This window comes from Siphateles boraxobius, unplaced genomic scaffold (assembly GCF_051911475.1).
Source record: "Siphateles boraxobius isolate OS27281-9 unplaced genomic scaffold, OSU_SipBor_1 25, whole genome shotgun sequence".
NCBI classification, from domain to species: Eukaryota; Metazoa; Chordata; class Actinopteri; order Cypriniformes; family Leuciscidae; genus Siphateles; species Siphateles boraxobius.
Window position 1 is genome coordinate 32,713,523 of NW_027508866.1, and position 17,424 is coordinate 32,730,946.

General features: G+C 39.8%; 2 protein-coding genes across 2 annotated transcripts in view; one reads left to right on the forward strand and one right to left on the reverse strand.

Annotated features, from left to right (window-relative positions):
• septin5b (septin 5b) overlaps positions 1–17,424 on the reverse strand; it is a 297,634-nt gene that overhangs the window by 26,882 nt on the left and 253,328 nt on the right. The gene's annotated exons all lie outside the window — the stretch shown is intronic.
• On the forward strand, positions 12,241–13,858 carry cldn5b (claudin 5b). The gene has a single exon (XM_077243558.1). It carries the CDS (start codon positions 12,391–12,393, stop codon positions 13,042–13,044), a length of 654 nt encoding a protein of 217 aa, XP_077099673.1. The 5' UTR covers positions 12,241–12,390; the 3' UTR covers positions 13,045–13,858.

The following is a 17,424-nucleotide window of genomic DNA, read 5'->3' on the forward strand; positions in this document are numbered from 1 at the left end:
GAACTCTGGTGAAGCTAAGGAGGTAGTTGATGGACTTCGTCAATTACTGTCTGAGGGAGGCTTTGACCTCAGACAGTGGGCCTGCAATGTACCCTCTGTAATCGGACATCTTCCTGCAGAAGCCCGGTCTGCTAACAGTGAACTGTGGTTGACAAAAGCCAGTACAGACCTACAAGAACCCACTCTGGGCCTACGGTGGGACTGTCTCAGTGACACCCTAGGCTATAAGTTGCGATCAACCGAGCATCTAGAGCCTACCATGAGAAACGTGTACAAGACCTTGGCCAGTCAGTATGACCCGCTGGGGTATATCATCCCGTTTACTACCCGGGCCAAGGTTCTCATCCAAGACCTCTGGAAGCAGAATTTGGGCTGGGATGATCCAATAACACCTTTACCGCTAAGAGAGAAGTGGCTAACTTGGATGCGAGAGATTCCTAATCTCCTTCAGCTGCAATTTCCCCGACCTTATGCCCCAGCCTGTGCTGATTACCCTAGTGCCTTCCGGGAACTCCACATATTCTGCGACGCATCAGAAAGAGCATACGGCTCAGTGGCCTATTTGCGTACTACTGATGATCAAGGCCACATCCATGTCGCCTTTGTTCTGGCCAGATCCAGAGTGGCTCCCAGAAAATGCCTCTCCATGCCTCGTCTGGAACTGAGTGCAGCCTTGACTGGCGCCCAGTTAGCGACAGTGATCCAGACGGAGTTGTCTCATCATTTCCAGACAGTCACCCTCTGGTCTGACTCGACGACTGTGCTGAACTGGCTCACCTCTGAGTCCTGTCGCTACAAGGTATTTGTAGGGACACGCATAGCAGAAATTCAGACCCTCACAGACACGGCTGAATGGCGGTACGTTGATTCAGCTCACAACCCCGCTGACTACATCACAAGAGGCCTGACACTGACCCAGATAGCAGGACCTCACCCGTGGAGTTCAGGACCCGACTTCCTCCTTCAACCTTCTGACCAGTGGCCATCTATACCCGTCACTAAGGTAGAATCGGAGATCAGTGAGTTGAGAAAAACTGCATTCATCGGCACTGTCAAAGTTACCAATCAGTTACTTGTAGACCCCGATCAATTTCGCACATGGCTAGAGCTTGTTGAGGCCACTGTCAGGTCCCTACACGGGGCGGCCGCTGCAGTAAGTGACGCTTCACCGCAAGCTGATGACTATGTTGAAGCAGAGAAACTTATCCTGGCCCAAGCTCAACAGGACTCATTCCCACTAGAAGTTCAAGCTTTGAAGACTGGACAGCCGATTCCAGCTACCAGCCGTTTGGCATCCCTTGCACCAGAGTACGATAAAGACACAGGTCTTATCCGAGTAGGGGGACGGTTACGTAGAGCTATTGACCTTGACCTTGATGCTATTCACCCTATACTGTTAGACCCTGGTCATTCTACAACGAAGCTGTTAATTAAAGAAATGGACAGCCGGCTTCTGCATCCTGGTTCTGAAAGGGTGCTAGCGGAATTGCGTCGCCAATATTGGATACTTCGGGGTCGGGAAGCCGTCCGTAAGCATCAACGCAAATGCCCAGATTGTCAGTTCTGGCGAGCCAAGCCTGAAGTCCCCCAAATGGCCGATCTTCCATCCTGCAGGCTGCAACTTCACCAACCGCCGTTCTATTGTACTGGGGTGGATTGTTTTGGCCCCCTTTCAGTCAAGATTGGTCGTCGCCATGAAAAAAGATGGGGTATCCTTTATAAGTGCATGACAACCCGTTGTGTGCACCTAGATCTGTTGGAGCACCTTGACACTGATGCATTCCTGCTCTCTTTGCGTCGCTTTGTAGCAAGACGAGGTAAGCCCATGGAATTGCTCTGTGACAACGGCACCAACTTTGTAGGAGGAGACCGCGAACTGCGTGACACTTTTGATGTCATGGCACCCAAGCTTCAGGAGCTGCTTGCTCCACAGAAGATCAGATTCCGCCACATTCCACCTAATGCTCCACATTTCGGAGGAACCTGGGAGCGTGAAGTCAAATCTGTAAAGACTGCACTACGGGTTATTCTGCGAGAGCAAACGGTGCCAGAGCCAGTGCTGCGGACGTTGTTAGCGGAGGTTGAGGGTATTCTAAATGCCAAGCCTCTCGGCTATGTATCCTCCGATGTAGCAGACGTTGACCCAGTGACGCCAAACCTGCTCCTTATGGGCCGTCGTGATGCCTCCCTACCTCAAGTCTTTTTCGACTCTACCAACCTGCTCGGAAGACGCAGATGGAGACATAGCCAGGTGTTGGCGGATCATTTCTGGACTGCCTTTATCCGAGATTACCTCCCCAGTTTACAGGATCGGCAGAAGTGGAGAAAGGATGGAAAGGAGCTAACTGTGGGTCAAGTGGTTCTCATTGTTGATCCCCAACATCCTCGTGCCCTCTGGCCTGTGGGCACAGTGACTGAGACGTTAGCTGGACCTGACGGGAAAGTTCGCACTGCTCGTGTCGGAGTTAATGGAAAATCCTATACTCGCCCAGTTGTTAGGTTGATTCCACTTCCTCCCTTTGAGGAAGAGCCTTAGATTTTCAGACTTTCTTGGTGTTTACAATTATCCTGTCAGATAATTGGGGGCGGCTGTGTACGAAAGTCTGTCCTAGAAACCAAAGTTGTTTGCCACACGGACGGATTATAGTGGTACACACAGGAAGACTGTCTTGGGGAATGTTCACCTCTTCACGCTCATTTATGTTTGTTTAATGCGTTTATGCCTTGATGTAAGTACATTTGCATATGTATGTTTATTGTATGTATGTGTTTGATGTCCCGCGATCGTTCTACGGTTGTTATCGGCGCGTTTGGAGCGCCGTAGCGGCCGTAATTTGCCGCGAGATAAATCCGCTAATCAGTATTAGCATCGGCAGTATTCTCAACTGTGTAACCAATGTGTTTTATATTAGTAACATACCATGGTAGAGTGTATTATGTTTATCGTATTTGTTTATTACCATGCCAGTGTGTAAATGATTCTCAGAATACAATTTTAATTATATTTCTTTATTGTTCCTTTAGACCATTAATACAGACATCATTGGCAAAGAATAACTTGTTCAGATGACCATCCAAAGACTGTTCAATAAATACATCTTTGCGAAGAATCTATTCTCCGACCCCTGATTCTCTGACCGGAATCCCGTCCATATTTGGCCGCCTCAATCAGCGTATTATAAAGTTGTAGCACACTTTGCTACAGAAAGTAAACAACTAGCATTCTTGTTTATTTGTGTAAACAGTTTACAGAACAATTCTGTGATCCAGCATCTCGTATAGGACATTATGTAACCTGGTAGCAGTGAAGATTACATAAGCACCACACAAAACATATGGATTTGTGCCAGTTGCAGTGACGCTGAAGCACCTTATTTGTTTCGTCTCAAAGTGCTCCAAGAAACAGAACATACCACAGGATGGGCATGGAAGCTTTCTGAACGCTTCCTCCAATGGACAGCAACAAATGAGGCTCACAATAACTTTGCTTGGGAAACTGGCATCTCAGGAACACATTTGTGTTAAGCATCCATACAATAGCTCATTAAAGGTGGCTCGAGCGGCTTTGCACCACCTCGGTAAAGATGCCCGGTACATTGCAGGAAACGTTTATTGTTCTGTACAAGCTGTTTCTTTGTTTCTCTTCTCACGACGAACAATTGAAGCGAGGTCGGTGGGGGTTAAGGCAAACGTTTCTTTCTGTTCACTTAAAACCCAATTCAAACTGAAAGCTGGCAATGAATATTTCTACACAAAGAAAACTAGTAGTAACATTAGTTCAGAAATGTAAGTGCAGGAAAACGGAAAATAATAGAAATATTTCAATAATAATAAAAATGATTATAAAAAAACTCCAATAAACTTTTCGGATCTAATTAGTATTATTTTCTTTGTACTCTTTAAAAAAATGTTTTACTATTAGTTAGTAAAACCAGAAAATGTATATGTTTGAGCAATTTTAAGTTTAATTTGATAGAAAATAGAGTTAATACAATTGTGTTAATACATTTAATGTAAGTACAAAAATCAAAAGTAGGTCTTTTTAATCAAGAAATGCATTTGACATTTTATTTAATTTTCAAATTTGTAAGAAAACTAAAGAAATTTGATACTCAGCATCTAATTTCCAGGAAATCTAACTCCCATTTCTACAGAAACCTGCAGTCTTAAAAGATGTCGGCTGATCCCAAGATTGATAGGGAAAACAGCTCAGGAAATCTGAAGGAAACAGTGAGTAAGATGAGTTGAATTTTCACTGTGACGGGACCAGAAAGAACCACTTTGCCCAGGGGCATAAATGAGTAATTCCCAGAAAAATATTGGATAAAAGATTGTCATATTTTTGCAATGACTGCAAACACTGCTTTATAGGAAGTACTTGAATCACAAATCCTTCAGAAATGACAACATTAATGTACAAGATACAATCAGACCTGCTTCCTGGTGATAACTGGACCTGGATATAAACTTCATTCCTGCACTTGAGGAACACACTGTATAATTCATTTTGTAAAATAGCAGGTTTATTAACTGAATCATGAAAGATGTGTGGCGTATTTTAAGTACTTCATGACTCTTAAAGTTTGGCATTTGATTATTCCAATGTGCAATTTTGTATATAAACAAAACTCCCATTGGCATAAATCACCTTGAGTTTGCACATTTCACAAGCTCATTGTTAACCGTTCACTCATTACATTCTCCATTAACAAGTTTGGTCAATACTTTTAATTGGCTACAAAAATTAAAAAGCCTACTTTCACCCTGCTTAATACAGGTTTTCACATACAATTGCGTGTTACGTCCGGTCCGAGCATGTGTTTGCTATTGCTAGCCTGTCAGAAATACCTTTAAATATTGTCAACATTATCAATAATGAATAGAACAGGTTGAAAATCACAGTTTGATCGTCCCAAAAACTTACGGTTTTATTGTAGCCTGTGATATTTTGATGGTTTGATAAGTATGTCAATCTATGTTTTTATTTCCACCTGTTTAAGGTCTTATATAAAATTATAATAAATTAATTAAAAGTAATTAAAGGGATAGTTCACGCAAAAATGAAAATTCTGTCAGTAATTACTCACCCTCACGTTGTTCCAACCCCGTAAGACCTTCGTTCATCTTCAGAACACGAATTAAGATATTTTTGATGGAATCTGAGAGCTGGATCACTCCTCCATAGGCTTCTAAGGGATTGAAACTTGCCAGACCCGAAAAGTTATTAAAGACATTGTTAAAATAGTCCAAGTGACTACAGTGGCTCAATCTTAAGTTTATCAAGCAACAAGAATACTTTTTGTGCGCAAAAAAAAAAAATCAAAAATAACGACTTTATTTCAACTATTCATTTCCTTCTCTGTGGGCCTCGGGTCAGTTCACTAGTGTAAAAGCGTAGTGTTTCTGTGTTGTACGTCACACGCACACATGACCAGCGTCGGCCAATAGTGAGCCTACGTGTGACGTACAACAAAAAGTATTCTCGTTGCTTGATAAACTTTAGATTGAGCCACTGTAGTCACTTGGACTATTTTAACGGTCTTTAATAACTTTTCGGGGAACAAGTGTCAATCCCTTAAGAAGCCTATGGAGGAGTGATCCAGCTCTCAGATTTCATCAAAAATATCTTAATTCGTGTTCCGAAGATGAACGAAGGTCTTACGGGGTTGGAACAACGTGAGGGTGAATAATTACTGACAGAATTTTCATTGTTGGGTGAACTATCCCTTTAAGTATGAGCATGCAATAGCCATCACGAGCAATAATAAGCATTTTTGAATAAAGTCAAATATTCAGTTCAAGTGATGACAAAATCACTGACAACAGTTTAGAAAGCTTGTGAAAGATTAATATTATGAAAATGAATGCTTGGTTGGTTGGATTGGATTCAGTGTCACACTAGAACAATAGTCTTAAGGGAAATAATAAGACAGGACAGGATTTCCGCACTATACAACTCCATCCTTCCCCAGCCCACAGGACAGCATGGCTCACCTCAGCCACTGTTTGTCATCCACGGGCCCAGATTCTCAGCTGCCGTGGCCGGTGCCAAAGAACAAGGTCTTGATGCTTTGTTTCTGTGCTCACGTCCTGACTGATGTTACTGATGAGGCCCATTAGATACGTGTTTAAACCCAAACACCTGGCGTAGCCTCTGCCCTGAGCTCAGACTAGAGGAAACATCTGGAGAAATGCACATCAGCATTTTTGGAGCACTTCTGGTGCTAGGTGTCTGTCTGGAGAGGACTCACGATTCTTGCTAAAAGTGATAAAACACATCGCCTCCTTGGAATGCTGGGACATCCGTGGCTAGTGCACGAGCTGAGATCAGCCTTGATTAACGCAGCGTTGTTTGTGTTCTTTTTAATTATACTTCCATTGTGAATGAGGGGCCGATTGTTCTCAGGAAATTACACCAGTTATTAGCTGACCCTGTTTTAATGTGTGTTCTGATTAAACATGTTCATCCATGTTGCCTTTTCAAGAGAATATAAACATCAACAGGAAGTTGAATTGGAATGACAGGATTTACCTATCTATCTATCTATCTATCTATCTATCTATCTATCTATCTATCTATCTATCTATCTATCTATCTATCTATCTATCTATCTATCTATCTATCTATCTATCTATCTATCTATCTGACGTTCTATCTCTATCTATCTATCTATCTATCTATCTATCTATCTATCTATCTATCTATCTATCTATCTATCTATCTATCTATCTATCTATCTATCTATCTATCTATCTATCTATCTATCTATCTATCTATCTATCTGTCTGTCTGTCGTTTTATCTATCTCTGTTGTTCTATCATTCTATCTATCCCTCTGTCTGTCTGTCTGTGTGTCTTTTTATCTATCTATCTATCTATCTATCTATCTATCTATCTATCTATCTATCTATCTATCTATCTATCTATCTATCTATCTATCTATCTGTCTATCTATCTATCTATCTATCTATCTATCTATCTATCTATCTATCTGACGTTCTATCTATCTATCTATCTATCTATCTATCTATCTATCTATCTATCTATCTATCTATCTATCTATCTATCTATCTATCTATCTATCTATCTATCTATCTGTCTGTCTGTCGTTTTATCTATCTCTGTTGTTCTATCATTCTATCTATCCCTCTGTCTGTTTGACTTTTTATCTATCTATCTATCTATCTATCTATCTATCTATCGATCTATCTATCTATCTATCTATCTATCTATCTATCTATCTATCTATCTATCTATCTGTCGTTCTATCTATCTATCTCTGTTGTTCTATCATTCTATCTATCCCTCTGTCTGTTTGTCTTTTTATCTATCTATCTATCTATCTATCTATCTATCTATCTATCTATCTATCTATCTATCTATCTATCTATCTATCTATCTATCTATCTATCTATCTATCTATCTATCTGACGTTCTATCTATCTATCTATCTATCTATCTATCTATCTATCTATCTATCTATCTATCTGTCTGTCTGTCGTTTTATCTATCTCTGTTGTTCTATCATTCTATCTATCCCTCTGTCTGTTTGTCTTTTTATCTATCTATCTATCTATCTATCTATCTATCTATCTATCTATCTATCTATCTATCTATCTATCTATCTATCTATCTATCTATCTATCTATCTGTCTGTCTGTCTGTCTATCTATCTATCTATCTATCTATCTATCTATCTATCTGTCGTTCTATCTATCTATCTCTGTTGTTCTATCATTCTATCTATCCCTCTGTCTGTTTTTTTTCTCTCTTTCTATCTATCTATCTTTCTATCTATCTATCTATCTATCTATCTATCTATCTATCTATCTATCTATCTATCTATCTATCTATCTATCTATCTATCTGTCGTTCTATCTATCTATCTCTGTTGTTCTATCATTCTATCTATCCCTCTGTCTGTTTTTTTTTCTCTCTTTCTATCTATCTATCTTTCTATCTATCTATCTATCTATCTATCTATCTATCTATCTATCTATCTATCTATCTATCTATCTATCTATCTATCTATCTATCTATCTATCTATCTATCTATCTATCTATCTATCTATCTATCTATCTATCTATCTATCTATCTATCTGTCTATGTGTTTCCGTAGAACAAATGTTTTAAACGTTTTTTTAAAAACCCGTACCTTAACAATAATGTATGCATTCTGGTCTGATTGTACATTTCCATTTCTCTGTTATCATAAAACCCCCACTTTTCCTTCCGAATGGTAATTTTCTTATCAGATTCCTCCATCAAAGTAGGTCACGAGGAATGGCTGTTCTTACGCTTTGCACAGATGCCACATAGTATATTTTCCCACTAGTATTATGAGTAAACGTTAGCATTTTGGTGTGGTCTATCTTGTGATCATCATGCTACATTTACTTTAAAGTAAGCCCATTAAGTAAAAAACTTGAATCAGCCAATTATCATCTGTCGCTGTCATCAGCCAATTACTGGCATCCTGTTAACATATTGTTGTTGTTTTTCAAACAAAACAAAATGCAGTTCACAGGACAGTGTTGGCAACATAAACACTAAAACAACAAGGATGTTTAAGACAAAAGCTGATAAAACAGAATAAACTATACTGCATCTGTTTTAAGATATTTTTTGTCAGTTTACATGAGACAATGAGAAAATTGACATTTAGAAATATTCACAAGTTGTTATTGTAATTTTGGCAGTAAATGGTTCTTGAGTTGAGCTTTATGTTTCCTTGGTGACTAGCTAGCTATAGCCAACTAACAGCAAACTCTGAGATGCACATGTGTGAAATGACATGCCACAACAAACATACAAACATAACAGATAATGTGCAGCCTTTCTGAGTTTTTACATGGACCCTCCTGAAGTACAACCGTCGGAAACAACAGTATTTCAGAATATTTAGTGCACTTTGAAAAAGCAGCTGCCTTACCGGTATAGGCTACACTTTTCTTTTCTTTTCTTTTCTTTTTGGACCCAGCAACCTGATTACAGTAAATCTTATCAATAGCTTTACATGGAATTGAGCCTCTTTGGCAGGTGTTAACTTCTGGACATAGGAAATGATCACTTCTGGGAAAGCAGCTGTGTGTGAGAAAGCACTGTCCATTAACTGAAATCTAATAGTAATTTATAGTAAATGAAAAAAATATTCATTTGAAAAAGAATGGATAATAATAATAATCATTTGTATACATGCAAAAATAAAATCTTTCTTCATTCTAAAGTCTGATGATTCAGAAGATCAACACACTGTTTGGCTCTTGAGTCCTTTGGTGGTACGGTAGCCGTCTTCCGTCATTTTCTCTGCAGCTGCATGTTCACAATCACAAATATGAGACAGTTCACCCCTCTTCCTGTTTTTCCAGCGCCACTCCTCAGCATGCTTTTGGAGAGGAAGTAACAAATCTAAGCATACATTATGACTGAACACATGACACACTGGGCTGCACGTAGATGAAACCGTATCAGACAAGGTGAAAGACATTAAAGGATATCATCATCTCTAAAAAATGCTGGGTTTTTCAACGGTCAAATATGGTCAATTTAAAATTTTAAACCCAACGGTTGAGTTTGTCCATATTTGACCCAAACATTGCTACAACCCAGCAATTTTTAGATTGACGTATAGTTTTTGTCATGTTTTTAAGATTGTTATAAATGCAATGACAATGGCATGTTTTTGCCATGTCGTATTTAAATATCAAACATTTCGATTTGTTTAAATTGAGAATTTCTTTTTACAAATTTTGGTTTAAATCCAAAATCGCATACTTCTCTAGTAGGCGAAAAACTTTATGTGACAAAAGAAGTATGTTGGAATTGACAGCACTCGTAAAAGAGTAGGCAAGAAGTACCCGGATGACCTATACTATTTCCGGTGGGATTCTGAGGTGTGCCGATGGACACTTTACTATCCCATGAGGCAACGAGAGAGGATTTATGATTGACAGTAAAGCAACGCAACTGACGCTTGCAGGTCCAATGATAATGACAACATGGTCGAATGTAGTATGTCCAGAATATATTCTCACACACACTTTATATATAAAGCTTTTTTAGTGGTCGTGGAGTAATAACTTCAAAATAATGCAATTTTTTTGCCAATATAATTCCTAAAGACATTGTTGAACCATCGATTATTATTGGTTGACACATAAAAAAAAAAAATAAAAAAAAATTCAATTTAGAAAAACAAGCAGGGGATTTGTGTAATGCAAAGAGCCAGATTAAAAAAAACGTTATTGCTTAAAGGGTAAGTTTACCCAAAAATGTCATTCCACACCCGTGAATGTGTGTTCATCTTCGGAAAACAAATGAAGATATTTTTGAATATTATGAATATTTGAATATATTATGAATATTTTTGATGAAATCTGAGAGCTTTCTGTCCCTCCATTGACAGTCCATGCAACTACCACATTCAAGGTCCAAAACAGTAGGAAAGACATCATAAGTAATCCCTGTGACTCCAGTGGTTTAACTTAGTTTTTATGAAGTGAAAAAAGTGCTTAAAAAAAAAAAAAAATATATATATATATATATATATATATATATATATATATATATATATATATATATATATATATATATACACATATATATATATATATATATATATATATATATATATATATATATATATATATACACATATATATATATACAAAATAATATTATTCAAAGCACATTCACGGAACTATGTCACCTCTCGAGTCAACACAACACGCATGAGTGCTCCCCCTGGGTTGCAGGTAAATACTTCAGGTAAATGCAGGTAAAAAATTCACTTCGTAAAATTGAGATTAAACCACTGTAGTCACATGGATTACTTTAATGTTGTCTTTACCTTTCTGGACCTTGGATATGGTAGTTGCATAAACTGTCAATGGAGGGACAGAAAGTTCTCAGACTTCATCAAAAAAATCTTTATTTGTGTTCCAAAGTTAAACAAAAGTCTTACAGGTTTGGAAAATGACATGAGGGTGAGTAATTAATGACTAGCCTATAATTTTCATTTTTGGGTTAACAAACACTTTTACTTAACCTTAAAATAGCCTTCTGTGCATGTTTTAAATCATTTTAAGAGTGTGCATTTGAAATGAATGAGAAAGACGGCTAGATAATATAGGCAGGCAAATGGATGCAAATATAGTCCATTTGGTTGCTAGGGAGTTCTAGCTGCTTTCTAATATGTTCTGAATACTAACTCGGCTGTTTATGCTATTTTGGCCGGTTGTGCTGCGCGTTGTTATGGCTTTTCTAAGGGGATGCCTATAATGTTGTTTAAGACTTGTTGACCACATTACACTTCGCCAAACGAACTTCAATGAACAACATCAAAACACCCCTTATGTAGGCTATTAGGCTGAAAGCTTAATGCAAGCAGGTAAGCGCTCGCTCTCCCTCACACACACACACACACACACACACATTAGGTTATACCAGGCACTTGCTCACCCCCGTAAATGGGCATTTCTTTCTAAAGAATATGGGAGGACAAGGAAATCACACTTCCAGTAGGCTTCTCTCACTTTTTGAAAACTATAGGGGTGCATGCCAACTGGTCTCAAGTTCTGTTGTTTTCAGCATAGTTCAACGAGTCGGTGTTTCCCGAAACCATATAGTTCCAAGGAACATTCGCAAGCAGCATCGTAAAGTTTTGTGGATGGAACTTTTTGGGTTGGAACGACAGCTCTCGAGGTGCAATCTGTAGGCTATATTTTATTTAGAATACATGTCATTTACGTCTTTTGTTACGAGATTTAAAGCACCGTTTTTGAAGAGTGCGTACGTGCCCTAGTAATAAATGAGAAATAGTACTCAGATGCAATGTCCGTAATTTAAAGCAAAACATCTATCATTATTTCGATCTCAAACAGATTCATTAAAATAATTACTCCACCAAGTGCGTGACATCATTAACCAGCGTGGTTGAACAACCACTTTGCGACAATATGGTTTCGTGAAACAGTCGTGTTTAGCTAGTTAATTTCTTCAACGATGCATCGTGTTATGGCAGTGAAGCAGCGAGTTACGGTCATAGATGAATAAAAAAGGTTACGTCGTTGTACGGGAAACGCACCCCAGAATTTTAATGAAGTTGAGCGTTGTCCAGTTTTGACCAGCTCCTCTCACTTCTGATTGGCTGTTGAGAGACGCGCTGCGCTCTGATTGGCTGGAGCTGGTCCTCTTTGTTGAGTGCACTATAACAGCATCCTCCCTGCATGCCAGAGCAGAAAAACTCCCACTGCATCTCATCCTGCTACACTGCCAAGCAATGTAGAGATACTTCTGCTCAAATCACCTGTTTCAGATTCACGGGGGAATCTAGACTTCACCAGACTTACTAAACTAAGAGAAGGAGCATCAAAAGAACTTTGCAAAGATGATTTCTGCATGTCTGGAGATTATTGGACTTGGCTTGAGCGTCATCGGGACACTTTTGGTGATGGTGGCTTGCGGGTTGCCCATGTGGAAAGTGTCTGCCTTCATCGAGGGCAACATTGTGGTGGCGCAAAACATCTGGGACGGGCTGTGGATGTCCTGTGTGGTTCAAAGCACAGGACAGATGCAGTGTAAAATGCACGACTCTGTCCTGGCGCTGACCACTGACCTCCAGACAGCTCGGGCTCTGACGGTCATCTCAGCTGTCTTGGGTGTCCTGGCTCTGATGATAACCATCGCCGGCGCTCAGTGCACCAACTGCATCAGTAAAGAGTCCATCAAAGCCAAAGTAGTCAACGTCGGAGGGGTGATATACATCATCGCGGGCTTGTTTGTGTTGGTGCCTCTGTGCTGGATGGCCAATAACATCATCTCAGAATTCTACGACCTTCAAGTTCCTTATTCAAAGAAGAGAGAAATTGGAGCTGCGCTCTACATTGGATGGGCAGCATCTGCTATGCTTCTGTTCGGAGGAGCAATTCTGTGTTTCTCCCGTCCACGAGATGAAAAATCCTCGTACCCCCCCAAATATATACCTCCACCTACAAAAAGCACATTTGTCAATGGGGACTATGATAAACGAAACTACGTGTGATCACCTCAACCATTAATCATGGACTAGTGGCTCTGCGCAAATAGACTTTCAAGGCTGTAAATCTGTTTAGTAGCTATTTGGTTTGTTCACCAATAACCATTCTTTTAAATGAACATGCAGTGTGAGAAATTATTTTTCTAAGTACAAATATTCCATATGCATTACAGATGCATGTCATGATAGAAAGAAATGTTGATTGAAATAGTTTTAGATGAAATAAAGCATGTCACACTGCAGGACACTGTCAACATCCATTTACATGGTCTTAACAGGTCTTGTACCAGACTAGATGCAAACATTCAGATAATGGAATAACAGAATGTATTAACATGTTTGAGTATGTTTTGACATAATTTGCTCTGTGGTAATATATGATGGTAATAATGAATTAGATATACACGGGTATTTTTGTCTTTGTTAATGCTATTAGGGTCAACGGCCATCAATGTGGTTTGGGGGGGTTGTTGAAGGAGGGTCTATATTTCTTGTTTTTGTTCTGCTTTACGATAATGCACGAATTAGACACGGCCTGTGCTTCAATAAGACACTGAATAATGCCTATTGTTCTGCTTGTAGACTCCAGGCTGCAGCTTTTACACAAGACTGTTTTGATAATCTAAACCTCCTGAGTGAATATGCTCAGATTCACTGAAAAAAGGTTTCATACAATTATGTACAAAGCAATGAATAAAAAAGTTTTTTTGTTAATGATGTACCCTGTTGCATATTTTTGCTGGTACATGAATGATGCATGCTTCATATCCTTGAAGTGTCAGAAGTGTACACTTTAATAAAAGAACTGTAGAAATAGCAATGTCATTTTGTTTTGGGATTTTTTGTTTCTGATTAAAAAAATAAAATAAAAACATTCCCGGCTTGTGTTTAAATAATACAGTTACATTTAATGAATAAAAGGTACAGAGCCCCTAAAGGGACATGGTGATGGAAAAAATATGAGATAGGAGGAAAAAATATATTTCAATGCTTTAGCCAAAATGTTTGTGTTCCCCAGAGAAACTTTGCGTTCACTCCCTAAATGTTTGCATTCGGTCCAAGAAACTTTGCGTTCACTCCCAAAATGTTTGCGTTTCTCTGAGAAACTTTGCGTTTGCTCCCAAAATGTTTGCGTTTCTCTGAGAAACTTTGCGTTTGCTCCCAATGTTTGCGTTACTCTGAGAAACTTTGCGTTTGCTCACAAAATGTTTGCGTTACTCCGAGAAACTTTGCGTTTGCTCCCAAAATGTTTGCGTTACTCTGAGAAACTTTGCGTTTGCTCCCAAAATATTTGCGTTACTCCGAGAAACTTTGCGTTTGCTCCCAAAATGTTTGCGTTACTCCGAGAAACTTTGCGTTTGCTCCCAAAATGTTTGCGTTACTCCGAGAAACTTTGCGTTTGCTCCCAAAATGTTTGTTCCTCTGAGAAACTTTGTGTTCGCTCCGAGAAACTTTGCGTTCTCTCCCTAAATGTTTGTGTTCCTCCGAGAAACTGTGTTCGTTCCGAGAAACTTTGCGTTCACTCCCTAAATGTTTGTGTTCCTCTGAGAAACTTTGAGCTCACTCCCTAAATGTGTACGTTCACTCTCTAAATGTTTGCGTTACTCCGAGAAACTTTGCGTTTGCTCCCAAAATGTTTGTGTTCCTCCAAGAAACTGCTTTCACTCCCTAAACGTTTGCGTTCGTTCCAAGAAACTTTGCGTTCCCGCCCTAAATGCGTTCCCTCCCTAAATGTTTGTGTTCGCTCCGAGAAACTTTGCGTTCACTCTCTAAATGCATTCACTTCCTTAATGTTTGCGTTCCTCTGAGAAACTTTGCGTTCCCGCCCTAAATGCTTTCCCTCCCTAAATGTTTGCGTTCGCTCCGAGAAACTTTGCGTTCACTCCCTAAATGCGTTCACTCCCAAAACGTTGCGTTCCTCCGAGAAACTGCGTTCACTCCCTAAATGTTTCCGTTACTCCGAGAAACTTTGCGTTTGTTCCCAAAATGTTTGCGTTACTCTGAGAAACTTTGCGTTTGCTCCCAAAATGTTTGCGTTACTCTGAGAAACTTTGCGTTTGCTTCCAAAATGTGTGCGTTCACTCTCTAAATGTTTGCGTTACTCCGAGAAACTTTGCGTTTGCTCCCAAAATGTTTGTTCCTCCGAGAAACTTTGTGTTCGCTCCGAGAAACTTTGCGTTCACTCCCTAAATGTTTGTGTTCCTCTGAGAAACTTTGAGCTCACTCCCTAAATGTGTGGGTTCACTCTCTAAATGTTTGCGTTACTCAGAGAAACTTTGCGTTTGCTCTCAAAATGTTTGTTCCTCCGAGAAACTTTGTGTTCGCTCCGAGAAACTTTGCGTTCACTCCCTAAATGTTTGTGTTCCTCCGAGAAACTGTGTTCTTTCCGAGAAACTTTGCGTTCACTCCCTAAATGTTTGTGTTCCTCTGAGAAACTTTGAGCTCACTCCCTAAATGTGTGGGTTCACTCTCTAAATGTTTGCGTTACTCAGAGAAACTTTGCGTTTGCTCTCAAAATGTTTGTTCCTCTGACAAACTTTGCGTTCGCTCCCAAAATGTTTGTGTTCCTCCAAGAAACTGCTTTCACTCCCAAAATGCGTTCACTTCCTAAAAGTTTGCGTTCGTTCCAAGAAACTTTGCGTTCCCGCCCTAAATGCGTTCCCTTCCTAAATGTGTGTGTTCACTCTCTAAATGTTTGTGTTCCTCCAAGAAACTGCTTTCACTCCCTAAATGCGTTCACTTCCTAAAAGTTTGCGTTCGTTCCGAGAAACTTTGCGTTCCCGCCCTAAATGCGTTCCCTCCCTAAATGTTTGTGTTCGCTCCGAGAAACTTTGCGTTCACTCTCTAAATGCATTCACTTCCTTAATGTTTGCGTTCCTCTGAGAAACTTTGCATTCCCGCCCTAAATGCTTTCCCTCCCTAAATGTTTGCGTTCGCTCCGAGAAACTTTGCGTTCACTCCCTAAAAGCGTTCACTCCCAAAACTTTGCGTTCCTCCGAGAAACTTCGTTCACTCCCTAAATGTTTGCGTTACTCCGAGAAACTTTGCGTTTGTTCCCAAAATGTTTGCGTTACTCTGAGAAACTTTGAGCTCACTCCCTAAATGTGTGCGTTCACTCTCTAAATGTTTGCGTTACTCAGAGACACTTTGCGTATGCTCCCAAAATGTTTGTTCCTCCGAGAAACTTTGTTTTCGCTCCGAGAAACTTTGCGTTCACTCCCTAAATGTTTGTGTTCCTCTGAGAAACTTTGAGCTCACTCCCTAAATGTGTGCGTTCACTCTCTAAATGTTTGCATTACTCAGAGACACTTTGCGTTTGCTCCCAAAATGTTTGTTCCTCTGACAAACTTTGCGTTCGCTCCCAAAATGTTTGTGTTCCTCCAAGAAACTGCTTTCACTCCCTAAATGCGTTCACTTCCTAAAAGTTTGCGTTCGTTCCAAGAAACTTTGCGTTCCCTCCCTAAATGTTTGTGTTCGCTCCGAGAAACATTGCGTTCACTCCCTAAATGCGTTCACTTCCTTAATGTTTGTGTTCCTCTGAGAAACTTTGAGCTCACTCCCTAAATGTGTGCGTTCACTCTCTAAATGTTTGCATTACTCAGAGACACTTTGCGTTTGCTCCAAAAATGTTTGTTCCTCTGACAAACTTTGCGTTCGCTCCCAAAATGTTTGTGTTCCTCCAAGAAACTGCATTCACTCCCTAAATGCGTTCACTTCCTAAAAGTTTGTGTTCCTCTGAGAAACTTTGAGCTCACTCCATAAATGTGTGCGTTCACTCTCTAAATGTTTGCGTTACTCAGAGACACTTTGAGCTCACTCCCTAAATGTGTGCGTTCACTCTCTAAATGTTTGCGTTACTCAGAGACACTTTGCGTATGCTCCCAAAATGTTTGTTCCTCCGAGAAACTTTGTTTTCGCTCCGAGAAACTTTGCGTTCACTCCCTAAATGTTTGTGTTCCTCTGAGAAACTTTGAGCTCACTCCCTAAATGTGTGCGTTCACTCTCTAAATGTTTGCATTACTCAGAGACACTTTGCGTTTGCTCCCAAAATGTTTGTTCCTCTGACAAACTTTGCGTTCGCTCCCAAAATGTTTGTGTTCCTCCAAGAAACTGCTTTCACTCCCTAAATGCGTTCACTTCCTAAAAGTTTGCGTTCGTTCCAAGAAACTTTGCGTTCCCTCCCTAAATGTTTGTGTTCGCTCCGAGAAACATTGCGTTCACTCCCTAAATGCGTTCACTTCCTTAATGTTTGTGTTCCTCTGAGAAACTTTGAGCTCACTCCCTAAATGTGTGCGTTCACTCTCTAAATGTTTGCATTACTCAGAGACACTTTGCGTTTGCTCCAAAAATGTTTGTTCCTCTGACAAACTTTGCGTTCGCTCCCAA

Coding starts and splice junctions, on each gene's coding strand:
- cldn5b (XM_077243558.1), top strand. CDS start 12,391: ATGATTTCTGCATGTCTGGAGATTATTGGACTTGGCTTGAGCGTCATC.